Source organism: Terrapene carolina, unplaced genomic scaffold (genome assembly GCF_002925995.2).
Source record: "Terrapene carolina triunguis isolate 2854851 unplaced genomic scaffold, T_m_triunguis-2.0 Scaffold23, whole genome shotgun sequence".
NCBI lineage: Eukaryota > Metazoa > Chordata > Testudines > Emydidae > Terrapene > Terrapene triunguis.
Genome location: NW_020664374.1, coordinates 22218289 through 22244733, shown reverse-complemented (window position 1 = coordinate 22244733; position 26445 = coordinate 22218289). Strand labels below are relative to the sequence as shown.

Sequence of the window (26445 nt, the reverse complement as noted above, 5' to 3'; positions counted from 1 at the left end):
TGAGGTGAAAATGCAGGAAATATACACTCCTAGATATTGTGCCATTCAACTCTACACTTGATTTTCTGAGTATTTTGGCTCTTACTGTTGAGTATGTTGCATTCTTCAGTGCTAGTACGCCCTGCCTCTGACCACAACTCAGATTTATATGTGCTATGCATATAGCTCTCTGTATGGAAAGTATTCAAACATACTTGTCTAACGTGTTTCAAGCTGAGTGCATAAACTGTGTGTAATCATATATTGTGTTTAGGTAATGCGTCTGGGGGCTGCACCTGCTAGCTTGAGCTTGCTGTCCATCCAAGTATATGCTTCATCCTCGGAGAAGGAAACTCCAAAAAAAGAGTTGCTAAAAATTGATGAGGTAAGACCCTACCGTTCTGGTTGCATTCATAGCGTTTTGGTGACGATGGAGTAATGTTAGCAAATTAAGAAGCACGTGTCTAACAGAGTAAGATCATTTACTTTGGGAGGGCAAAAATGTTTGCATGTCTGTCTTCATATTACAAGGACAAAAGAATAATTAATTTAAACTTGCAATGGAAAAGTCCATAAGCTCTGCTTTTACTTTTCCTAACTATATGTTTTGAGGCCTGTTTGACGTTTTGAGACTTGCTCATGTACAAAATACTGTAGTATTTTTCCATATCTGAAAACCTCTAATAAAATATTTTTCGTTGAGTAGCTTTCTGTCCTAAGACAGCTGCCCATACTAGTATATCTAATCCACAGGAATGTCTTTATCTCCTGCTTTTTCTCCAGCAGACACTATGTGCTGTTTATATGATGTGTTCTGTTGGCTTTCATTTGCAGGCTTACGTAAAGCAACAAAGCCAAGAGCTTGTCTATCTTAAAATACAACTGTATTTATCATTCACTGTAGAGATGAAACATGCTCCCTGCCCTCTCTGGTTTACAATCCTGCAATGCAACCTACTAGCTTGTAATTCTACATGTGTACAGGGATCCCCAGACTTTGCACTGAAGGATCAGGGCTTAAATATGGACAAAACACAATGAACAACAACAACAACAAAAATCAGGGTGAAAAGCAGGGTTACAGAAATAACAGTCCATGGGCACTTTAGTTATGCATTCATCTGGATAACTGTTACTAAAAACATGTTTGTTTATACACTGAAGCTGCGTATGGATTGGCCGTTACCTCTTTTTTTTTTTTAATCTGAATAGCTAGTCAAAATTTGAGGCCTTGTAAGTTGCAGGGCTGCGGGGGGGGGGGGGGGGCAAGTGGGGCAATTTGCTCCAGGCCCCGGGCCCCGCAGTGGCCCCCATGAGAGTTTTTCGGGGCTCCTGGAATGGGGTTCTTCACTCACTCCAGGGGCCCCAGAAAACTCTTGCAGGGCCCGGGCACCCGGAGCTTCTTCCACTCCGGGTCTTCGGGGGCAATTCGGCGGTGGGGGGTCCTTCCGCCCCGGGACCCGCCGCCGAAGTGCCCTGAAGACCCGTGGCGGGGGGTCCTTCCGCCCTGGGACCCACCGCCGAAGACCCCAGGCCCCCTGAATCCTATGGGTGGCCCTGGTAAGTTGTTCCAGTTGGGAATAGAAACTGATCATGGAATCTGATATATTCTTTGATGCCATCTTGTTCATTCACAAGGAATGTACAAAAGTGCTGCTTCTCCAAATGCAGGGGGAACACAACAAACCAGGGGGTAGCTTCTTTGCTTACAGCCCCAGGTCTGTTTAGACAGCACCAGACCCAAAAGATCTCTTCAGGCTTCTCCAGGAGTCACTCTGTGCTTAAACTGGTGCTTGGCTTTCTTGCCCTCTTGGGAATCTTTTTGTTTCTTGTCTCCCCTTCTACCTCCAGTCATCCAGCTTGCACTGTTTTCCACGGACACTTGTAACTGGTCAGAACAATACCCCGTGGAACCGTCCATGCACATGGTGCTAGTTTCTGGGCAGACTTCATTATGCCTTATTTCAAAGTGACGCCTTGTCTCTAACATCTATCTTAATTGAAGGGTGCATTCACACATCAATTGCAACAAGGTTTAACCCAGTTCATAACACTATACAGCAGTGGTTCTCAAACTTTTGTACTGGTGACCCCTTTCACATAGCAAGCCTGTGTGTGTGACCCCCTCCCCGCCCCCTTAGAAATTAAAAACACTTTTTTACATATTTAACACCATTATAAATGCTTGAGGCAAAGCGGGGTTTGGGGTGGAGGCTGACAGCTCGCGACCCCCCATGTAATAGCCTCGTGACCCCCTGAGGGGTCGCAACCCCCAGTTTGAGAACCCCTGTTATACAGCAAACCTCAGTGTTCCTGAGAAACCATCAGTAGCTCTAATACTTTAAGATGTAACCAAAAGACACATTGGAGAGTGTTTATTTTAATAATTAGTTGCACACGCTGTCCTGCTCCAGCTTGGAGTGTGGATCTTTCAAGTAAAGATTTGGCTACTGTTGCATGTTGCATTCACTTAAAAAAAAATAAAAAAAAATTAAGAACATTTTGCACTCTAATAATTCTTTAATGTCAAAAGTATTTTTCTTTCCTACAACTAAAAACGGCTTTTGGTTTGTTGAAATTTAAAGGGCTTAATTAAAAGTAGTTTTGGGGTAACACTAGGTATGAGAAATGTCAACCTAAAAAGGAACTTATTGGAGAGTATTATGAGGAACTGAACTTAAGATTTAGAATGAAATGACTGTCAAGCTGCTTGTGTATTATGTCAGCAAATCTGCAGTTCATGTTTCTTATTGCTTTAGAAAAATAAGTTGACATACTTTGTTTAAAAGAGTACTAATTATATATGCATTTTCTTGCATGCATTCCAATTAACTGGTTGTAAATATCTGCCAAAACTTCTGCAGCTCATATTTAAGAAAATAAACAAAACTCGACAATAGCATATAAAATAGAATGAGTATTAAGATATCAGTCTTCAGGTAGTGTGACAAGTTGACATTTTTTTAAAAGGCTAATATCCAATGACTATAGCTGTGAGTCTTTCACGGAGGTCAGGGAAGTTCTGGATTCTGTGACTTCCGCAGGGGCTGGTGCCATGGCCTGAGCGGCTGGTGCAGCCCTGGGGCCAGCCACACCAGCCACTGCTCCAGCGGCCCCAGGCAAGTGGTCCCGGGCGCTGCCCAGAGCAGTGGTCCAGGAGCAGCAGCTGCGCCCCGGGCCGCTGCCCGCCCGGAGGAGGAGCTGTGGCGGTGCCCTGGGCCACCCCCCGCCCGGAGGAGAAGCAGCATCCACTGGAGCACCTCTTCCTCCCCAGCACCTAAGATTTAGTTGGGGTATTTTTAGTAAAAGTCATGGACAGGTCACTGGCTGAGACTTTTTGGTTATTGCCGTGACCTGTCTGTGACTTTTACTAAAAATACCTGTGACTAAATCGTAGTCTTACTAATGACATTAGGTGTGTCTTCATTATGTAAATACTACTTCTTTAGATGTCCCACCTATGTCATTCACAACAGTGTTGCTACTGCTGTCCATTACTACTGAAGGTAACAATTGCAACATCCAAGACAGTACAATTTTCTGTAAATCTCAAATTCTCTGCTGAATAAAAAGCCCACCAGACTGTTAATTTAAAAACTACTTAAAGTCTTTAATAATGGCTTGGGTAAATATAGAAAATGACTGCTCTAAGATCTAGTACACTTAATACAAACGCTGAGAACCAATATTGCTGATTAAGTATAGAAAACACTTCTCACAATTATGTATGTGATTTTTGGGACCAAATGAGTCTGATGTTCTATTTCTAAACCTGTAGTTGGATTAGCCATCAATTTGTTTGGCTGAACAGAGGAGCAATTAGTAATGCTCTCCTCATGATGTGTAATTATTCTTTAATTCACATAGAGTTCTCACAGCTTGACTGTATTTTTATTATGTCTTGTAGTATCATTTACTTTGCGCTAGGCATGGTTGAATTATACAGCTCCTGCCCTGAGGACCTTCTTGTACAAGTCTACCTTTTTAACCTCTTGTTTGCAAATATTCACAGCTTTCACTCTACTCCTGTCCAACTCATGAGTCTAAATATGTGGAGGAACCACAAACCCAGTTGGAAAAGGGGATCTCATATCTGCGGCATTCTGTGGAGCCATATACATCTTGGTGTCAGGTATAGCAGTTTTATCTTACGGAAGTACTGATATGTTTCCATAGTTAAGGACGATTGAGGATTTTGCTTATGACAGGATATTAAAACCTGCCTTGATCTGAATTAGTGAATTGCTTTTTTTTTTTTTTTTTTTTTTTTAGTAGAAAGATATCTCTGAGGGCTCTGAATATTTAAAGATATTTTAGCCATTAGGAAGTGTTTCTGTAAAAAGAAATGGTTCTTTTTGTCTGCAATTGTGCATGGTGTATTTCACCAAATCTTGTACCCCTTTTTGGCCAAAAAAAAAAAAAGCTTTAGAATCCTTCCCCCCCAAACTTCTAAACTCAACCTTGATCTCCCTTGTCTGAGCTGGAAAAACCTTCCCGCCCCCCCACCCCCCCAATCTTTTAGCTCTTAAGCTTTTAACAATTTCTCCTTGCCTTAAAAATAGCAGAGTTGCTATCAATCCCCAATTCCCCTATCTTTGTGTAGGTGGTTGTTGCCTTTTGTGGCAGTTAGCAGGGAAAAGGAAGGTGAAAGTTAGATTACTGCAATGTACATAATAAATCGTATAATATAGAAATTGTATAACATATGCAATGCATTATGGTCCTCTGTACAGATCATTTTAACCTAGATTTTCTGTTATTCTCTCAAATACAATTAAATTCTATACAATAAAAGTTAAAGGACTGAACAACAATATAAAAAAGGAGGCCCTTCAGGCTCTTAAAGCTGGTTACATGCCCTTGCATGCTTCGATGAATCAAAGCAGGAGCCATTGCCTATATTCTGACTAAAATATCGACAGGAAAATCCATCAGGTGGGGATAAGCTTCTTCCATACCCATTGTGTTTGTTGATGGGCCATCAACTTGAATATTCTAGTCACAATGTGCTGTCTAGACCGGATGTAAACTACCTCCTGGGCGTTACCCAGAAGCAAATGAAAATAATACATGTGTACAAATAGGATAATCACATTCAACAAATCATAACTTTTCCATTGACACCTCCCATGACATAATTTGTACAAGATTTGTTACAATTATATAACAGTGGTAGTAAAAATGATCTATGTGGTCAAATTTTAAGCATATAATGTCACACCTCCAAGGCCTCCTGTGGGAGGTCTGGTAGCCTAGTTACACACCTAGGGACAATAGTGTCAGTAATGCAATGAACGCAGGCTTAGTGAAAGAATGTGTTAGTCACAAATGCTTTTACTTTTTAAACAGCACAAGAATTACAGCTCTTGGGAAAACGACAAACCCCTGAACGCAGTCCCCTTCAGCCTGACCTCACCACATTTTTGAACCCTGGATTCGGTCCAATCCTTAGGCCAGACAGCTCTTCATGCTTGGCCCAGCGTTCTGCACATGACAATGGAATGGCCTCCTTTGCTTAGAACATTCCTTTTTTTAAAACAACCTCTGACGCGTTTCTTGCCCCTGCTCTTCCCCTGGGGAATTTCCAGGCTCTAAACTATGGCTGTCCCCCTCATGGCTTCTGGGTAAAGTCTCATTCAAAGTCATTGGCCTGCTGGTTGCTAATCTTTGTTTCACTAGGGTACAACCAATGTCCTCGATTGCTCTGTCACAGCTTGCTAGACAGTCTATCCATTGAGTTGTCTAATCCCTGCTACAAAATGGATGCCCAACAATGCCATGCTAAAGGTGGCAATCAAAATGGAGGTTGAAATACATGGCCTTTTCAAAATAAAATGGATTTTCCAATTTGACACTGACATAATCCCTGATGTGTCATACCCTTTACTGTGGTATCTGGGCTTCCATGTTAAATGGGATCTGAAAGGCTTTCTGCTTATGGCTGTTTACATGCAGGGTCTGACCTCTTTAAATTCCTGTGTTCTATTGGTTGCCTGGAACAACCAGTGTAAACATCATGCTGGGAGTGGAACTTCAGAGAGGACTGACCTGTCTGGAAATTCAGTTGAACTGACTGAGAGTACTTACTGCTCTGTACTGTAAGGCTCTGTGGTCTATTAATCTCTTACCCTGCCTTATTTTTGTTTACATGGTAATAATTTGTACAGTATGACTCACTGGTGCTGTATGTATTACACACTTCTTCGTGACTGATAGCTTTCCTGTCTGCAGTATCACCATACTGTGGTGTTTTTAACAGACATAGTTGACACAGTAGGCAAGAAAAGTGCACAATTTTAGGGACTTGATTCAGACTTCGATCTCAAGGAGAGCTTTTCTCCCATTGTGTTACAGAAAGTAGCATTTTGGGGTGGCTCTTTCAGATATTTAAAAATTGTTTTAATCCAGAAAACAAATGAAAACCAGTTTTGAGTAGATTCATATATCATTTTATGCCTTTGATAATTGTTAACTGTTAATTAAAGTAGCCTTTTAAACAATTTTTCTATTTAAAGCTGTAAAACAGAGAGCATCATACTCTGCATGACAAAAGTTCAGGCTTTTATTAACATGCTATAAAATCTTTAGACCTTGCTCTTTTGTACCAGCTGATAGCATAACCAACTCCCGTAAACTGATTTATTTATGCTTAAATCTACCCCATGTGAACTCTTTCTCCCTGGTAGATTTTTGTTGTTGTTACTGCTGAAAATAAATGAGAGCCCTAAAGATATTGTTCCCTTACCCAGTATACTAATTTAGTGCTTTCATTTCCCTGTACCTGAAATTTAGGGTGTAAAATTATTTAAGTGGTATTGCAAGATTGTTCTCTACATCTTAACTCTGTGTGTGTTACCTATTGATTTGTTTACCTCTCTGGAGGCAGTTTTGTGCAGTATCTCCCTGTAAATATTAAGATGTTCTTCTTCTGTCAAGGCAGGCATCAGTGCATTTGTATGATTAAGTTTCTCAATAGCTGAAGAATAAGAGCATTGTGAATTCTTGCTTCATGAGCTGAGTGCTTCCAGTACAGGAGAAGTCTCAAAATTATTCCTGCAGTTGGGACAACTATCGGTAGCTCCAGTACTGAGCGTCTGGACTAATTCACTTTTTCATGAATTAAATTGGCGTCCATATGTGTTTAACCCTCATATCCTCCAAGAATACTGTTATACCAATTTGTCATAATCTAGTCTGGTGAAAGAGAAAATAACTGCGTTCAAAATCAGTAATGTCTCTCCATGGATCACTAGCAATGAGTTATTGTATAGCTATGTGACCTTCCTCTTCTGTGATAACTCATTTATTTTGTAATGCATGGATATGCCAAGATACTTGAGCATGGTGTGGTAGGAGAGCAGCTGCATAATTCCTTAATTTCTGCTCTATCGTCAGGATCTTGGTGCAATGCTAAATTTTGTCTTCTGTTCATTTTTGAGGCAGTGGACACAATCTTCATTCAGAATTTACGGTTGAAAATATTCTTTGCTGTGTTTAATATCAAGTGTAAAACTAGGCAAACAGAACTGTGAGTGGAGAAGGGGACCGAAGGGAAGAGGTCTTGGCAGCATGGATAAAATCAGAACTGCACATAGGTACCAGAGAAGTCCCTTTAGTTTTCCGAATATTCTATGATGACTGCTAGATCATTCAGTTTTGGCAGAAAACAATGCTTAATTTTGTTTGCTGATTTGATCCTGAATAAAAAGACCTGCAAGCGTATTTAACAGTCTCGAACATACAAGGCTGCTGTGCCTGAATTGACATGGAATGTATAAAACTAATGTTGTTGCTCTTCATCAGGTTATTATAATCAACAGTTACTTCTGTTTTGCTACTGTATATTTAATCTTTTTTTTTTTTTTTTTTCCCTCCCCAGGATCTTTACACTAAAGCTATGCCCAAAGTAGAAAAAACTGTTGAACGTGGTAGAGGTAAATCAGCTTACATTTTTCTTTACTAATAGGTGAGGTGCTTGATAGGGAAAAATTATGATGCATGGCTATGGTTACATGTGCCTTCTCTTAGCTCAGAGCTCCATTAAACATTATTCAGCACATGGTGTGGGTAAAGGAACTTCAAATCTTTCTGCTATTTGTGCTATGGATTTCTTGGATTTCTTTTGTGGAGCATCATGATATTCTGTTTTTGATAATTAAAAGCATAGTCCTGTGTCTGTCGTAAACAGTGCAAGAGTAAGGGCTGGTCTACACCAAAAATTTAAGCAATGTAGCTGGGTTGAACTAGAGGTGTAAAAAAATTAACAACCCTCAGAGATGTAGTTAAACTGACCAAAGCCCCAGTATAGACACAGCTAGGTCATCCTCGTTCCTTTCTCTCAAGGGGATGGATTAACTACAGCAATGGAAAAACCACTTCTGGCTCTGTAGCAAGTGTCTACATTATGGCACTATACAGGCACACCTGCAGCATCTGTGGTGTGAACAGGCTCTAAGTAATGGGTCCACATAAAGAACATCCACAGTATAAGTTAAAGGGGCATCTAGGATAATTGGGCCAGGCAGGGAACAAGATGCTATCTGTTCATGGGCAGCTATACTGAAGCCAATGCAAATCACTCTGTGAAAATAGTAGAATCTACACATAGCTTTATTTGGCCTTACCTGTGTCATTCAGGATTAGTTGGCCAAAATCTGACCTCTCCAATCTCACTATGGGATTGCCTGGGTTGGTGGGACATGAGAGAAGACAGAAACCACTCACACAACTTAATTCACATGCTAAAACTAAGCACACTTTGGTAGTGTTCTCAAATTAATGTGAGCTGGCTGTTTTTAAATTCAGTAACTGAATCTGCACATTTTTCATCTCTCTAAACTAAATACCCAATCTATTTCTGGTATATCTTTGAGATAGGGTGACCAAAACAGACTTCAGTGAGGCACCACATGGGCATAGGGATCTGCTAGCGCAGTGTTGGGGTACAAGAAAGGATGTGATAGCTTTTAGACCAGGGGTAGGCAACCTATGGCACGCGTGCCAAAGGCGGCACGCAAGCTGATTTTCAGTGTCACTCTCACTGCCCGGGTCCTGGCCACCGGTCTGGGGGGCTCTGCATTTTAATTTAATTTTAAATGAAGCTTCTTAAACATTTAAAAAACCTTATTTACTTTACATACAACAATAGTTTAGTTATATATTATAGACTTAAAAGAGACCTTCTAAAAATGTTAAAATGTATTACTGGCATGCGAAACCTTAAATTAGAGTGACTAAATGAAGACTTGGCACATCACTTCTGAAAGGTTGCCGACCTCTGTTTTAGACCATTCTTTATTTTGCACCTAAATCAGCCTCTCTTATTTACCAGTTCTTGTACTACAAAAACAAGAACATGTTCAGCTAAATTGAACAGCCACAAACACACAAAAGGAAATACCTTTTACACACTGTCCCAAATAACTCTTGGGAGCTTATTGCCTCAAGATTATTTTGAGGCCAAGAATTAATAAAAGGATAACATATTTGTATGGATATTGATTACATCCACCCTTGAATCAGATAAACTGATAAATGTTAGAGATATAACATTTCTGTTCTTCAGAGCATAGATGTATTACTAACTGATGATACTAGATAGAAACTTCCTCTAAAGGCCGCTTATTCCATAATTACAAAGTTCTTGCATCTCCTGAAGCATCTGGGACTGGCCACTGTTAGAAACAGGATGCTGGACTATTGCTCTAGTCTTGGCAATTCCTATGTTACAATGAAAGAAAAGGAATCAACTTTTAAATTACCTTAATTCCGAGGCCTGGTGAAGCAAGGGATTATCTAAGGGTATGTCTACACTACGAGAGTAGTTCGATTTCACTTAAATCGAATATGTGGAATCGATATTGCAAAGTCGAACATGTGTGTCCACACTAAGGACAGTAATTCGACTTTGTGAGTCCACACTAACGGGGAAAGCGTCGACATTGGAAGCGGTGCATTGGAAGCGGTGCATTGGCAGCTATCCCACAGTTCCCGCAGTCCCCGCTGCCCATTGGAATTCTGGGTCGAGCCGCCAATGCCTTCTGAGTAAAAAAATGTGTCGAGGGTGCTTTTGGGTAACAGTCGTCATCCGTCCGTCACTACCGCCCGCCCTCCCTCCCTGAAAGCGCCGGCGGGAAATCAGTTCGCGCACTTTTCTGGTCAGTGACAGCGCGGACGCCACAGCACTGCGAGCATGGAGCCCGCTGCGACCATCGCTGCAGTTGTGGCCGTTCTCAACGCCTCGCAGCTTATCATCCACCTTTCCCAGAGGCAGATGCAGATAAATCAGGCGAGGAGGCTACGGCACCGCGGTGAGGGCCTGAAGTCTGAGAGTAGCACAGGCCTGTCAGAAAGCACGGGACCCAGCGCCGAGGACATCACGGTGACAATGGGTCATGTGGATGTTGTGGAACGGCGATTCTGGGCCCGGGAAACAAGCACGGACTGGTGGGACCGCATAGTGCTGCAGGTCTGGGATGAATCCCAGTGGCTGCGAAACTTTCGCATGCGGAAGGGGATTTTCCTGGAACTTTGTGAGTTGCTGTCCCCTGCCCTGAAGCGCAATGACACCCAGATGCGAGCAGCCCTGACTGTCCAGAAGCGAGTGGCCATAGCCCTCTGGAAGCTTGCAACGCCAGACAGCTACCGGTCAGTCGCGAACCACTTTGGCGTGGGCAAATCTACCGTGGGGGTTGTTGTGATGCAAGTAGCCAACGCAATCGTTGAGCTACTGCTCTCAAAGGTAGTGACCCTGGGAAACGCGCAGGCCATCATAGATGGCTTCACTGCGATGGGATTCCCAAACTGCGGTGGGGCTATAGATGGAACTCACATCCCTATCCTGGGACCGGACCACCAGGCCAGCCAGTACATTAACAGAAAGGGCTACTTTTCAATGATGCTGCAAGCACTGGTGGACCATCGGGGACGTTTTACAAACATAAACGTCGGATGGCCGGGCAAGGTTCATGACGCTCGCGTTTTCAGGAACTCTGGTCTGTTTAGACGGCTGCAGGAAGGTATTTACTTCCCGGACCACAAAATAACTCTTGGGGATGTGGAGATGCCTACAGTGATCCTCGGGGACCCAGCCTACCCCCTAATGCCCTGGCTCATGAACCCCTATACTGGCGCCCTGGACACTGAAAAAGAACTCTTCAACTACCGGCTGAATGGTGCAGAATGGTGGTGGAGTGTGCTTTTGGCCGTCTCAAGGGGAGATGGAGAAGCTTACTGACTCGCTGTGATCTCAGCGAAACCAATATCCCCATTGTTATAGCAGCTTGCTGTGTGCTCCACAATCTCTGTGAGAGCAAGGGGGAGAACTTTATGGCGGGGTGGGAGGTTGAGGCAAATAGCCTGGCTTCTGATTACGCCCAGCCAGACAGCCGGGCGATTAGAAGAGCCCAGCGGGACGCGCTGTGCATCCGGGAGGCTCTGAAAGCTAGGTTCCTGAGTGAGCAGGGTAACCTGTGACTTTTAAGTTTGTGTACAGAGAAGCTGAACCTGCCCCCCTTTCTTTACCCACTAAATGTTCAGTATCCTCTCCAGTTACATACCCCCTTCACCCCCTTCCAACACACGTTTAAAAATAAAATGACTTCTATTTTGTTAATGGACACCGTTTTCTTTATTACTGTTTTCGCGGGAATGTTTTAAACCTGGGACGCAGACTGTGGTGGGGAGCGGGTGTAGTGTACTGATGCAAATGACGCTTCTAAACTCCAGGAATGACAGGCTCCGCACTGGTGGACTGGTTGTTTCAACGGAGCCTGCCAGCCCTCCTGATCGGGACTGCATGTATGTGGGGGCTATGTGACTTTGTGGCAGTGGGAGGAGGGTTACAGATCCCCTGCTGCGTGGCTCTGTGATCCAGGATAAGGACCGCTGCATAAGATCTGTAACTGCCCTCCCCCGCCACAAAGTCACAGAGCAACCCCCTCCCCCCCCCCAGAACATGAAAACCACCTCCAAGACTGACCAGGGTAACTAGTCACTGCACTGTGTATGTGCCCTGCTGCTGGACCTGCCCCCGCCTCTGTACCCTGCTAAAGGTGACTGTCCTGTCCAATTACCAACCCCCTTCCCCCCCCACTTCAGACAGACTCTCCTCCAAAAGAACATGATGGAAACAGTAATTAACAGAAACATACATTTTATTAGCAACTACACATGAAACTGGGGGGGTGAAACTTGGATGGGGGCTTGTGTGAGGCGGGAAGGAAAGGACTTGACAAATTTTGGGGAATGAGAGCCTTCTAGTAGAGCAGTCTGCAGGGGTGGAGTGAGAGTTTTCACGGACTCTGCCGCCCCTCCTTCTTTGGACTTTTGGTGAGGAGGGTATGGGACTTGGTGGCGGGGGAGGTCGGTTATTGATAGACTGCAGCGGGGCTCTGTCCTCCTGCCTCCGTTCCTGCAGAACATCCACAAGGCTCCGGAGCGTGTCCGTTTGCTCCCTCATTAGTCCAAGCAGCGTTTGAGTCGCCTGCTGGTCCTCCTGCCGCCACCTCTCCTCCCGTTCCATGTGTGCTCGGTGCATTTGGGACAAATTCTCCCTCCACTGGGTCTGCTGGGCTGCCTGGGCTCGGGAGCAGCCCATTAGTTCCGAGAACATGTCCTCCCGCGTCTTCTTCTTCCTCCGCCTAATCTGCGCTAGCCTCTGGGAGTGTGATGCCAGGCTGTGTTGGGAGACAGTCGCAGATGTGGCTGTGGGAATGGGAAAAAGGGAGTGAATTCCTCAGAAAGATAAATTTTGTTGTGAACAAAGAACATAGTCTGTCTCTGTGAACAAGACCATGCACTGTACCTATCACATGCGCACTCAGGACAAGGTCGAATTTTCGGCCCTCACATTCAGTGCCTGGGGTCTTGCACTGCCGATTTGAGAAACGGGGCAGGACACCGGAATTTGTGTAGCAGACAGACATGGTAAGCCGTAGACTTGTGGCTGCTTAAAACTTTGATAGTAGCACTGGCCTCCTTTCACATTGAAAGCAACGCCAGTCCCTGCTGCCAGCAATCCGGCAAGCATCAACTCTGCCCCTGTCCCACCCCCTCGCGGCTGTCCCAGGGAAAGATCCCTGTATGCCGCCCCTCTCCCGCCTCCACCGCGTGTCTGTAAACCGGCGGTTACAGTTCTGTAAAGGAACGGGCAAGCAGTCCCAATACTAACATTCCCCTACCTAATTCAAAGCAGGTCACCATGAGCGACATCACCCTGATGAGGATCTCAGACAGAGATAAAGAAAGAATGCTTCGGGAAAGCCTGCAAAGACCAGGGCCGTATGCCGCCATGCTCTGCAGGGCAATGATCCCAGAGTACCTGATGGTCTCCTGGCGCGGAAACGTTTCATACCATGGAGGACCCAATAAGGCCGCTCTCCCCAGGAACCTGTTGCAAAGGCTTTTCAATTGCCTCCAGGAGAGCTTCGTCGAGATGTCCCAGGAGTATTTCTGCTCTATCCCCGGACATGTAGACCGCATTTTACTGTAGCTGCACTGGCAGGGACTAAACAGTAGAGCGGCTTGGGCAGAACAATCATGCAAAACCGGACATTGTTAGATTTGTTTTTAATAGTTGCACTGCCAGGGACTGAAACGTTAAGCGCCTAGGGCAAACTAATCATGAGAAACCCATTGTTGGTATTGTTAAAATTCCTGTTCTGTTAAAAATAAATGTTTAGAGGTTTAAAACACTTACTGGCTGATCCTTCCCCTGATTCTGTGTCCGGGTTAACGGCTGGGGACGGTTGGTAGGGGATCTCTGTGAGGGTGATGAAGAGATCCTGGCTGTCGGGGAAATCAGCGTTGCAAGCGCTGTCGACTGCCTCGTCCTCCTCATCTCCTTCCTCATCTTCCCCGTCCGCTAACATGTCCGAGGAACTGGCCGTGGACAATATCCCATCCTCAGAGTCCACGGTCACTGGTGGGGTAGTGGTGGCGGCCGCACCTAGGATGGAATGCAGTGCCTCGTAGAAACGGGATGTCTGGGGCTGGGCTCCGGAGCGTCCGTTTGCCTCTTTGGTCTTCTGGTAGCCTTGTCTCAGCTCCTTGATTTTCACGCGGCACTGCGTTGCATCCCGGCTGTATCCTCTCTCTGCCATGGCTTTAGAGATCTTCTCGTAGATCTTTGCATTCCGTCTTTTGGAGCGCAGCTCGGAAAGCACGGACTCATCACCCCACACAGCGATGAGATCCAAGACTTCCCGATCAGTCCATGCTGGGGCCCTCTTTCTAGTCTGAGATTGCACGGCCATCTCTGCTGGAGAGCTCTGCATCGTTGCCAGTGCTGCTGAGCTCGCCACGATGTCCAAACAGGAAATGAGATTCAAACTGCCCAGACAGGAAAAGGAATTCAAATTTTCCCGGGGCTTTTCCTGTGTGGCTGGTCAGAGCATCCGAGCTCGGACTGCTGTCCAGAGCGTCAACAGAGTGGTGCACTGTGGGATAGCTCCCGGAGCTGTTAGCGTCTATTTCCATCCACACCTAGCCTAATTCGATATGGCCATGTCGAATTTAGCGCTACTCCCCTCGTTGGGGAGGAGTACAGAAGTCGAATTTAAGAGACCTCTATGTCGAACTAAATAGCATTGTGGTGTGGACGGGTGCAGGGTTTATTCGATGTAACGGCGCTAAATTCGACATAAACGCCTAGTGTAGACCAGGCCTAAGTTTATATACATGCATAAGTCAGGAGGCGGGGAACACTTTTTTATGTTGTATACTTTTAATGGCAAGTTAAAATAATTGTTCGGATTTCATTTTTAACTGAAATTGTGTGAATAGGGAAGTAAAATAAATGCACAGTTGTCTTCCTGGTTTTGTCAGCTGACTAAAACATAAAGTGTATCCGATGACAAAACCACAAGAGGTTTTGTAGCGGAGAATGGCAGACAGCAAACTGCAGGAAACTCAGCTAACGGGGAAATGAAATTGTATGCATAACCAGGTGGCAACAGGATATAAATGTAATTGTTTTGTAAATATCAACACTGTTTATGCAACTGATGAGAGCCTAATAAGCTAAAGTTGAGTTATGGACTAATTTCCCTCACTCCAAATTACACTAGTTTCTGAAAACGTTTTTTGTGTAGTACACTAATTTTAAAAATTGTTCTACAATGCTGATGTTCTGTTAAGTGGCAGGAGGTCAAGGGGAGGGGACCCCCTTCTGGCTTAATAAATGAGTGTCCATAGATCATTGCATTCCAATACTTACTAGTGTTAGTTATTAGTGTGGAGCACTTGAATAATTGTACTGTTTGAAAATTTTAGTAAAACTGCATTCTGAAACTTAAATATCTGTTCAGACTGGAAATAGTGAAATTCTGTTTTCGCGCGCGCACACACAAAACTTGTTTGTGTGTGTGTGTATATAAAAAATTCTCCGGCTGGAGAATCTTGCCTGTATGCTCGGGGTTCTACTGATCGCCATATTTGGGATCGGGAAGGAATTTTCCTCCAGGGTAAATTGGCAGAGGCCCTGGAGGTTTTTTGCCTTCCTCTGCAGCATAGGGCAGGGGTCTCAAGCTGGAGGATTCTCTGCGACTTGAAGTCTTCAAATCACGATCTGGAGACTTCAACAGCTGAGATACGGGAAATTGGGTGGGCCAGCTTTTGTGGCCTGCATCATGCGGGAGGTCAGACTGGATGACCATAATGGTCCCTTCTGACCTTAAAGTCTATGAGTCTATGAGTCTAAATTTAAAAATTAATTTAAAGAATAAGTATTACTCTAGCAAACTCTAAAAATACAAGATATTTACATGCGCTTTCCTGAAATGGACTGACTCTAAAGACTTGTTGAGGAAAAAAAACTATCTTTATATTGTATTGGGAAATAAGGACTTTAACACAATCAAGAGGTAGCTAGAACCATTAGATTGTGACATTCTGCAAAATAACTCTGCTTCTACTGCAGGAAGCCCACAGCTTTGATGGTGGATAGAACTCATTACTGTGCCAGTCAATCTGTCACCTAAAACACCCTCACAAAAGCAGTTTGAAAAAGCGAAATGCTGCTACGAACAGATCCTCTTTTCCAAAGACAAATGATAACATGTAACAGTCCGCATGAAAATATGTGCCTCCTAGAACTTTCAAGAAACATTAATGTTTCAATTAATGTCCCCAAATAAATGAAGCAACAGCCTCCCAGTGCATTAACAAGTAGTTCATATATGTGTCAATAGAGAAGATTGCAGAAGTCTTAAATTTTTTGCCACTAGAGCCAAAAAATACATGACAGTTAAAATAGTGTTTAACAACACTTTGTTTTGTAACACTTGCTCGTATGTGTTAATGGTTCATTTTCATCATAAGCTCTTTCCATTACATTGATGCATTGTGGTCTGATTTCATTTTAGAAAGTTGTGAATTTCTCAAAAATCCCCCGCCAGGATTTTACCCAAGGCTTGGTGTCATTGGTTTTGCTGGAATTGTTGGACTGTTTCTTTCTAGAGGTAGGTGCTCTTTTTAAATGGCTTATTTTATGAAGTTGGGGTAAATCATTTAACATGCAATAAAAATGAATACATCTTTAACTACAATATGTGCAATTAAATCAGGACTCAGAAATGTATCTTGACGCACATTATTTCTGCTACAAAAGTTTTTTTTTATATTGTTTAATTTCAGTGTTATGGATTCTGTTGGTTACAGAAATTTGGTCTATAAAAGACACCAGTACTGAATGGCGCTTATAGTAATAATATGATGAAATCTAAGAGGAACACCAGAATTGCAATTATCAACCAAATTTAATGCTAAAGCATTCAGCTTATAAAACTAATCTTTCTCTTGATTTAGTTGCATCACCACTACACCTCACAATCCCAGTCCCAGTCCTGGTCTACACTGGGGGTGGGGGGGAGAATAGATCTAAGTTAAGCAACTTCAGCTATGTCAATAACGTAGCTGAAGTCGATGTACTTAGATCGACTTACCATGGTGTCTTCACCGCGGTGAGTCGACTGCTGCCACTCCCCCGTTTACTCTGCCTGCGCCTCTCGTGGTGGTAGAGTACAGGAGTCAACGGGAGAGTGATCGGGGATCGATTATCGCGTCTTGATTAGACATGATAAATCGACCCCTGCTGGATTGATTGCTGCCCGCCGATCCGGCGGGTAGTGTAGACATACCCTCAGTGTGGTAGCATGTTTTTTGGGGGGGAAAATAGTAATTTTTAGTTAAGGGAAATTGGATGCATTTCTTAAAAACTTGTTTGCAGACTTTTTTTTTTTTGGTCATAAGTATTCAATTAATTTAAACATGGCATTTTGAATATTGTTACTGTGAAGATTCTGCTTTGTAGTAATTTAGCAGATAATGCTCTCTAAAGTGTGCATCATTCAGTTTACAGAGACAGTTACCAATAAGCAGCTATTCCTTTACAGTTTACTTAATGAAATTAAGGAGACTATCCAATTATGAACTAGTGATTAAAGGGACGCTGCCAATTCCTCTGATAGTTTTCTTTAAAATTATTTTTAATTAGTTTTTGTGCTCCTCTGTTAGTTTAGAAAGGGCCTTTGGATGGGCCTGAAAGCTACATAATCAAATATGCTTATACACCCACTTCCACTTCCTCCCCCACCCCCTTTTTGCTTCTGGGCTCACACCTGCTTCTGCTTGCCGCTTGTTCTTTCAGTTTCAGCTCTGATAATGCTATTACACATAGTGAACACCCTTTTCCAGGGCCTATAACTATCAACAAACAATGAAACTGACTGTAAAGTAAGCCAACTGAAAAAAGAGAGGTTTTTTTCCTTTAATCTTTATTATATACTCGGAGTTAATTTTAACAATAGTAGGCAAAAAAACCCCAAACATTTGGTTCTGAAATTTTTTTAAGTTGACTGTGTCCCTCTAATTGGCAAGTTAACTGACAAAGCAAGGTTCTTGAATGTTGTTGTGGTCTCATCTCTACGTAGAGCTTACCTAGAAGTAAGTTACAGTATAATGTAACATGTTTATACATATTTTACAGTGTAGAAATTCAATGTAACATTTAATTACATTGCTTAAATAGTATATTTATGCTTTGTTAGGAAAGGGAATTTGAAATACAGTAGAACCTCAGACTTATGAACACCTCAAGAATGTTTCATAACTCTGAAATGTTTATAACTCAGAACAAAACATTATGGTTGTTCTTTCAAAAGTTTACAACTAAACATTGACTTAATACAGCTTTGAAACTTTACTATGCAGAAGAAAAACGCTGCTTTTAACAATCTTAGTGCAAATGAAACAAGCACAGAAAGAAGCAACAGAGGGTCCTGTGGCCCTCTGTTGCTTTTTACAGATTCAGACTAACACGGCTACCCCTCTGATACTTAAGCCCAGAAAGAGTTTCCTTGCCTTGTCAAATCTTATTTTTTAAACGTTCCCTTTATTTATAACAGGGTTTAAAAGGAAACTAGATAAATTCATGGAGGTTAAGTCCATTAATGGCTATTAGCCAGGATGGGTAAGGAATGGTGTCCCTAGCCTCTGTCTGTCAGAGGGTGGAGATGGATGGCAGGAGAGAGATCACTTGATCAATACCTGTTAGATTCACTCCCTCTGGGGCACCTGGTATTGGTCACTGTCGGTAGACAGGATACTGGGCTGGATGGACCTTTGGTCTGACCCAGTATGGCCATTCTTATGTTCTTATTTTTTTAGTAGTTTACATTTAACACAGTACTGTACTGTATTTGCTGCTTTTATTTTTTTTCTGGTCTCTGCTGTGGCCTGCTTGTGTACTTCCAGTCCAAATGAGGTGTGTGGTTGACCAATCAGTTTGTAACTCTGGTGCTCAGAACTCTGAGGTTCTAGGGTATGCTCCTTTTTGTAGAAGTTCTTAGTATGTGACACTACTTAACTGTATCTGTGGTGTTTTCATTAACAAAATCAGAAATGAGCAGTTCTTTGAACAAACTGGAAGTGATGTGTGACTATAGCAGACAAATGTATTAACACTTCTCCAATTAAATTTATTTTGATTATTCTCTGGCAGTGAACAAACACACTGCTTAGCATTCATGATGGTATTTAATGAGAAGAACATTGCCAGATCCTGATTGTAGATGTTTTTCTTAAAGTTCCAACTTCAGGAGTCATGTGATTATGTGAGAATCTTTTTTTTTTTTTTTTTTTTTTTTTTTTTTAAAGGAAAAAAATGTATGGCCATTGGGGTTGTGGAAAATGAATACCCTAAAGGCTTAAGAACTAGAAGATAAATAAAAAGAACCTATAATTTTATCTTTTTAATCCCATCTTATGATTTTGGGGTGGACCTGATTTGAAATGCAAATCGCTTACTTGCAATACAAAAATCAAAGCACTTTATTTTTGCATCTGAGCTTGAAATGTCAAGAAGCTAGTTTACAATGAGTTTTAACTTTGAAGTATATAATGAGTAAGGCTACGTTTTAGTCATGGATATTTTTAGTAAAAGTCATGGACAGGTCACCGGCAGTAAACAAAAATTCACGGCCCGTGACCTGTCCATGACTTTTACTATATACCCCTAACTAAAACTTGGGCCCGGGTGCTGGGGGGTGGGGATGGCCTAGGACCCCTGCTGGGGATGGGGGACGGCCTGGGACCCCTGCTTGTGTGTGTGTGTGTGTGTGTGTGTGGCAGGCAGGCAGGCAGGCTCCCTTCCCGGCTCCGACCAGCGTGTCCCTGCAGCTCCTGGGGGAAGGGTGGCCAGGGGGGCTCTGCACGCTGCTCCTGCCATTAGTACCAGCTCCTCAGCTTCCATTGGCCGTGAACCGCAGCCAATGGGAGCTGCGGTGGTGGCACCTGTGGGCATGGGCAGTGCATGGAGCACCAGCCGCTGCAGAAGTCACGGAGGTCACGGAAAGTCACGGAATCCATGACCTCCGTTACAAACATGCAGCCTTAATAATGAGTCCAACAGGAAGAAAACCTATATCACAAGTGTACATGTGGTAGAACTATATTTATGGTAGCTGGTAAAGGCTGATCTCTGTTATGGAACATGCCTTCTGCTTGATATGCCAAATGGATTCTATTTTAGCATATTAGAAGCATTTGCATTCATTTCATGAACAGAAGTTTATATAATTCTCATAGCAATATTTCTTTAAAGGTTTTGGTTATTCCACCATTAAAATTTTTTTGAATCCCCACATCAGATTTAATTATGAGGTAGTTATCACTGAAAGATTCTGTTAAAAAGTACTCTCAAAAGAGTGAAAAATTAGTATATCGGTCTAATATGATTGTGTTTCTTAGGAAAGTAGTTAAACTAAACAATTACTGATGTGGTAAATTATAATGTACCTAATGAATGATTATATATATAAAAAAAAAAAGTACAGTAACACTATCCAAGTTTCTGGAGAACCAGTACTCTAACAGAAAATATTTTCTTCCATGAAACAGGTTCAAAAATAAAGAGGTTGGTGTATCCAGTGGGCTTCATGGGGATTGGTGCCTCGCTATATTATCCACAACAAGCTGTTGCTATTGCAAAGGTCAGTGATTACACTTTTAGGTGTGGGAAACCCCTCTTACTTCCTGTCACTTATTTCTTCATAGCTTCAAATTAGTGAGTAAACCATTTTTTATTTAAGGGTTGTCATCAGGCTTGGCCTTCATACAAAGAAGGCACATACATTTCTTCTCCCAAGGAGCTTGCAGTTTAAATTGGACATAAACTGGGTGAATTGATTTAAATCAAAATGATTTAAATCAGCGAGCAGGAAACCTGATGTAAATAATCAATTTTAATTATGTTTTGCATTTGTACTGTTTACTTTCCTAAAGAAAAGTTGATTCTCATTGGTTGGTAACTATTAAAACATGTTTGCAACTAAATACAGTGGAACCCTGCTATAACGCGATCATTGGGGTCCAAAAAATGCAATTGCGGTAAATGCGGGGTCGCATTATAGCGGGGTTCCACTGTACTTGTGTTCAGCTTCCGCAGCCTGGCTAGCGGGAGGGAGGGAGCGGGGGAGAGAGAGAAGGGGGGTGGCCAGGGCTTCCTTCAGCCGGGGGGAAGTGGGAAAAAGTTCCTCGGAATATGAAAGGCAGACGATTCTACTCCTGCTAATTTCTAAGGCAAAAGGGGGCCTCAGACCCATCCTAGACTTGCATCGCCTCAACAAGTCGCTCCAGAAGTTGAAGTTTCGCATGGTCTCCCTGTGGATTGCCACGGGCACGCAGGGGCGAAAGAAAATGCAGGCTTGTTATTTACCAGGCTGCACCTGGCAATAGACTATATTGGTAAGGGATACAAGGAGAGTATGGGTCACGATGCAAACTGCAGACACACACACAACTAAAATTAATCAATTTAAAGTTTTATTGGGGATAATTACAAGGGGTAAGGGAGCAGCGTTTGATTAGCTAATAGAGTTAATGAAACTTAAAACACACAATGACTAAAATATCTACTAACAATATTTATAAACAAAGATGCAGCAATTAGTAATAACTGATACTTACAAATACAAACCAATGCATAACGACCGGCAAACGTAGAAACTCTGTTTGAAACACGTGAGCTGAGAGAGAGGCTTCGAGGTGATCAGGCTCGGTTACGGGTGTACACAGGATACACAGGATTCGTTTTTCTTTCTCCTCTCCCTGCCTGCACATGGCAGGCAGGCCCATAAAGTATCAACTATGACATCATAGAAGTGTCATAGGGGACGGGGCTCAAAACCTGTTTGTGTTCATTTCTGATTGGCACAAGCAAAGTTTACACCAAGTAGGGGAGCTGGTGCCTCAAAGTCTGGCTTCGCCCCCAAAAGGTGAGGAAATGCATATTGTTTTAGAATGCGTGCAACACTGAATGACAAAAGAAGAGGCCAGGGCAATACCGGTATGGGCAAGTTTTACAGGATGCAGACAGGAACTCATCTCAACATGCCCCCGTGCCCTGGCCGAAATAGTGAGGCCGAAAACCTAAACTTCCGAGTCCGACTCCTCATTCCCACCTACGAGGGGATGCGCTTCGGGGGTGGAAGCGATGTAGGCCGAGGCAACAAACTTGTGAATGTAGGCTTTAATGAAGGCACATCCGAGACAGAGAAGAGCGAGCCCAACTAGAAGGGACACAAACAGGGATTGGAAATAGGATTTGTAGGGCGCAAGGCCAAGCCAATCGAGCCATGACCAAAACTGGAAGGACTCTCGTGACTCTCTGACAGTAGAGCTCAACGTTTGCAGGATCTTTAACAATTGAGGACAAATTAGGAGAAATAGAAGGCAAAGAAACGCAGCATTTATCAGCAAAGTCGGGATATACTTCAGCAAATTTAGTACAAAATGAGGAAGATTGTAACAAATATTGAATCATTAATCTATTTTGAATACTATACTGAACAAGGGAATTTAACTGCTGATTAATTAAGGAGAGGCCCTTGCCCGTAGTATTAGCAAGCATTTCAATAGCAAGGGATTGAAACAGCACTTGATCACGTAACATCATATAACCAACAGGGTTAAAACTAACAATAGAGGAGCCGAGGGAGGAAGCTGCTGTTTGCAAACGAGCCCAAAAAGAGTGGGTACTACAATGGTGTCGGTGGCTAGATGGCAAGGTATAAATACCTCCGCCCTGTAGATACAGGGTGCCAATGGTGCATATACCCCGGGGATTGGGAGGAAGCACAGCAAATGCAACATTACCGCAAATCCAAAAATGACCGGGTCTTAAGGAAGAAACTGTGGTATGGCTCCACCCATTATTGGTTACAGAATAAAAGCTGGATGCACGATTGATACATTCAGCCTCAGCATGATGCATATGCTGGGCATGAAACAGATACGTATGTGTTATGGAGGTATAGAAGGTTCCAAAAAAAATATTATAATTAAGACGATAAGAACAATTAATGGGAGGGGGATAGGTAAAATTAAGAGTGGGTTTAGTTAGGGAGGTATTAGCATAAGAGAAACTCCACATAGAACAATTAGAATAAGTACCAACCCAAGTACGGGCTGAGGTTAAACTATTACCAACAAAAACCCAACAATGAGATGCTGGAACTCTAATACTCTCAATTAAAGGAAAGCTATGATCACTTCGACCTGAAGCATTAAGAACTGGAAACACATAAGAATTAAATTGTGAAGAACAATTATTCCAAACTCTAGAAGCAGCCCACTGCACATAGGGGGAAGAACAATTCACACTAGAAATATTAAATGAAGAAAAATTATAAACTATTGGTACAAATTGAAAGGGTAATGGATATTTAGGTGAGAACTGAGTGGAGCAAACAAGACAATCTTCTGGACTCAGCGCTGACAGGGACTGGTTTCCGCTGACCTCCTGCACCCAGTAGGCGGCGAACCAGGTTTATAGTCCACCTTCTCCTAAGGGCTCCGTGGGCAAAGATGTTGTGAGGGAGAGCAACATAACCTGTAAAACAGAATAATACGAGCCCTGCTCAGGGGCATTAGTTTGTTTATTAAGAACTACATTTGCTGAGCCAGTTATGATGAACTAGCTTGTCACCGGGGGTACTTGTAGCCACTAAGTAGGTGTTAGGGTACTTGCCGGCCTGGAGAATGGTGGCTTTTATAGGTTCTCGATGACCGGAGGCTTGGGGTTCTGTAAGCCAAACCAGTTGGCCGGTGTTAAACACGGGGGACCAAGGCGGCTTAGGTGTAGGTGAAATGTGAGGCCAGCGAGAGTAACTTTTGTTGAGTGCGATAAGTACCTGGGGTAAAAATGAGCTCCAGTTTTTAAAATCAGGGTTAGGGTTTGCTGTTCGCAGCATAGTCTTAAGGACTGCGATTTTTCGCTCCACCACACCATTGCTTTGAGGATGATATTTAGTATGGATGTGAAGGGAAGCCCCCCATCCAAAAATGAGCTGTTCAATGCTTTTGCTGGTAAAGGGTGGCCCACCATCTGCTTGGGCTTCAGTGGGAGTGCCCCAGGCAGCTGCTGTTTGCTTAAGAGCCACAGCGACAGAAGCAGCATTGGTTTTAGTAAGAGGGACACAAAAAGTTTGCCGAGACCCCAGATCGACAGTAACTAAGGCTTTTGGAAAACGACGAGCACCTGGCAGGGGTCCTATTAGTCAATTTGCCACGTACTACCTGGGGCAAAGTGTTCTGCAGCGTATGCAGAGCGCTCATATCGGGGACGATTCATAGTTTTTACCTGCACACACTGCAAGCAGGACTGAACAATGAGCTCGCACTGACTGCGGCTAACGTCAGGCTTTTGGTTAGAAAAGCCAGATAACAGGCCGTACAATTTTGTGGGTGGTAAGTGTCCCCATTCTTCGTGGAGCCAGCGCAACAGCGGGTCGGCCTGTGGGGCGGGATTTGCCATATGAACTTGGGAGACCTCTCTCATTCTTTGATCAAGACTGGAATGCAGGGGGTTAGAGTCTGGTCGATGAGAGGGACAGTGCGTAACGAACCAAGGGTGAGAGAATTTACGAATTAGGGCAAAAATTTGGTCCCACATTTTAACAAAAGCTGAGGGAGAGGCTTGCTCAATTAAAATATCTAAACAAAATTGAGAATCGATACCTAAAACAACTTGCTTGTTGGCAGAGTGGGCATTAGCAACATGCTGGGCAGCTAAAAGAACGCCCTGCACTTCGCATTCTTGTGCGGAGCAGAAGGGGGGCAGTAACTGCACATTAAAGTAATTACATGTGGAACAAAGAACTCCCGCCCTAGGGGATGGTGAGGTGCCCCCGTCAGACACAACTCAGGGATCATATTTTGCTTCAATGCATAACGGTTGGTGAGATGGGGGGGCTAAGATGTTATCGCTGGGAGTTAGGGTCCATACCTGCCAAGCTACCTCAACCTGGAAACATAGAAGCTGCCAGGTGCGAGTAGTGCCATGAAACTCGGGTGGAGGGGTACTTGTAAGCCACGGGATTAAATGAACACGTGGTCCAGACAAGGTACCTGGGATAGGGACTTGAGACCAGTGACGAGCACTGAACGCAGCCAGTAGCATTTTTCCCACCAGAGCATAGTTATTCTGGGCTCCAGACAGGCGATGGGTCCAATTGTAAATGGCATTACCATGTTGCAATACAGTGAACCCTACATGGTGTTTTGTGATAAACAAATTAATGTTGAGGGGTTCTTGGGAATTAAAACGGGCGAGGGGGGGGTTAGAGGCGAACCAGCCAGCTAGCTTCTCTAAGCTTTTTTGTGCTGATGCATTCCACACTTCTCGGGAGCGTTTAGAAGAGAGAGAGCTTTGTAGGATTTCTAGGTTAGAAATTAATTGCGCCGGAATATATTGGCGGTGATAATTAAGGAGACCTAGTAGCTGCTGAAGCTCTCGTTTATTTTTTGGAGGGGCTTCTGTCCAAGGGTCTAATACACTGGCTGGGGCTTGTGTGTGAGTGGTGGGAGTTAAATGGAGTCCCAAGAATGAGAATTGCTCGCTGGCCTGCAGGTGGCTCTTTGTTTTGTTAATTTGCCACCCATCTGCTTCTAATGCATCTATTATCATTTGGGTGGTACTTTGAACTGCTTGTGGATTGGGCCCACAAATGACAATATCATCTACATAGGCTAACACGGACACATCCTGTAGGGGTTTTACCTTTTGTAATGTGATATTGAGATGGGACGATGCAAGTGCAGGTGAATTACAGAACCCCTGTGGGCAGACTTTCCATTTATATTGGACGCCCTTAATAGCAAAATTTAAGATTCCTTGTGTGTCCTGGAGTGGGATTTGGTAAAACATATCTTTTAAATCAAGAGTACATGCCCACTGATTACTTGCATCGCTTAGTTGCCGCTGTATTTCTGGAATGGTGACAGAGCTGGAAAATGCGATAGGCTTTACACGGCTGTTAGCTTGTCTATAATCAATGACAAGGCGATATTTAGAGGGATCGCCGGGCTTGGGAATACCCCAACCCGTGGACAGAAAGGTGGATGCAGTAACCCTTTCTATCTTTTTCTCTTCTAGAAGCTGAGTGAGCAAAGCTTCAATAAGGGGAAGCCCTTCGGATTTTGTGGGGATAGGGGAAAATTTCCATGGCTGGGAGTTAACTACTTCGGGGGCATAGGGGGAATGATCGCCTACGGTTATAGGGAGGGCTTGCAGAATTTGATTATGTAGTTTAAATTTTTTAATATCTGAGACACCTAGCAGATTTTTTGATCCTAACAAGGCTTTTATTTTTCTTACGTATTTTTCGTGGGCAATTTTAACCCAAACCACGGGTTTTTCTTGTACTGCATTGAGGCCTTGAACAAACATAAAGGAGCCAGTAGGACAGTGGGGAACATTGGGCTCAATAATGCTAACTTGAGCTCCAGTGTCTAATAAAAAGGAGGTGGGGGTGTCACCCTTAACTAACAGGGTGGCGTATGGGCGTTCATCGATGGGATCTTTAATTTGGGCCGGGCAGCATCCGGCCCCTATTCGTTTTTTGACCTAACATAGTCCTCCCAATTTTTCCGGCCTAGCTGTTCGGCTATATTTTGCTGCTCTTGGTC

The 26445-nt window shown here is 43.4% G+C and overlaps 1 protein-coding gene across 1 annotated transcript in view; it reads left to right on the top strand.

Moving 5' to 3' along the window:
• The first annotated feature begins 256 nt into the window (after positions 1-256).
• LOC113406162 (MICOS complex subunit MIC26-like) overlaps positions 257-26445 on the top strand; it is a 54121-nt gene continuing 27932 nt past the window's right edge. The window contains exons 1-5 of the mRNA XM_026649188.1: positions 257-364; positions 3992-4111; positions 7859-7913; positions 16344-16439; positions 20377-20468. Of these exons, the coding sequence (XP_026504973.1) occupies positions 257-364; positions 3992-4111; positions 7859-7913; positions 16344-16439; positions 20377-20468 (471 nt within the window). The remainder of the gene's footprint in view (positions 365-3991; positions 4112-7858; positions 7914-16343; positions 16440-20376; positions 20469-26445) is intronic.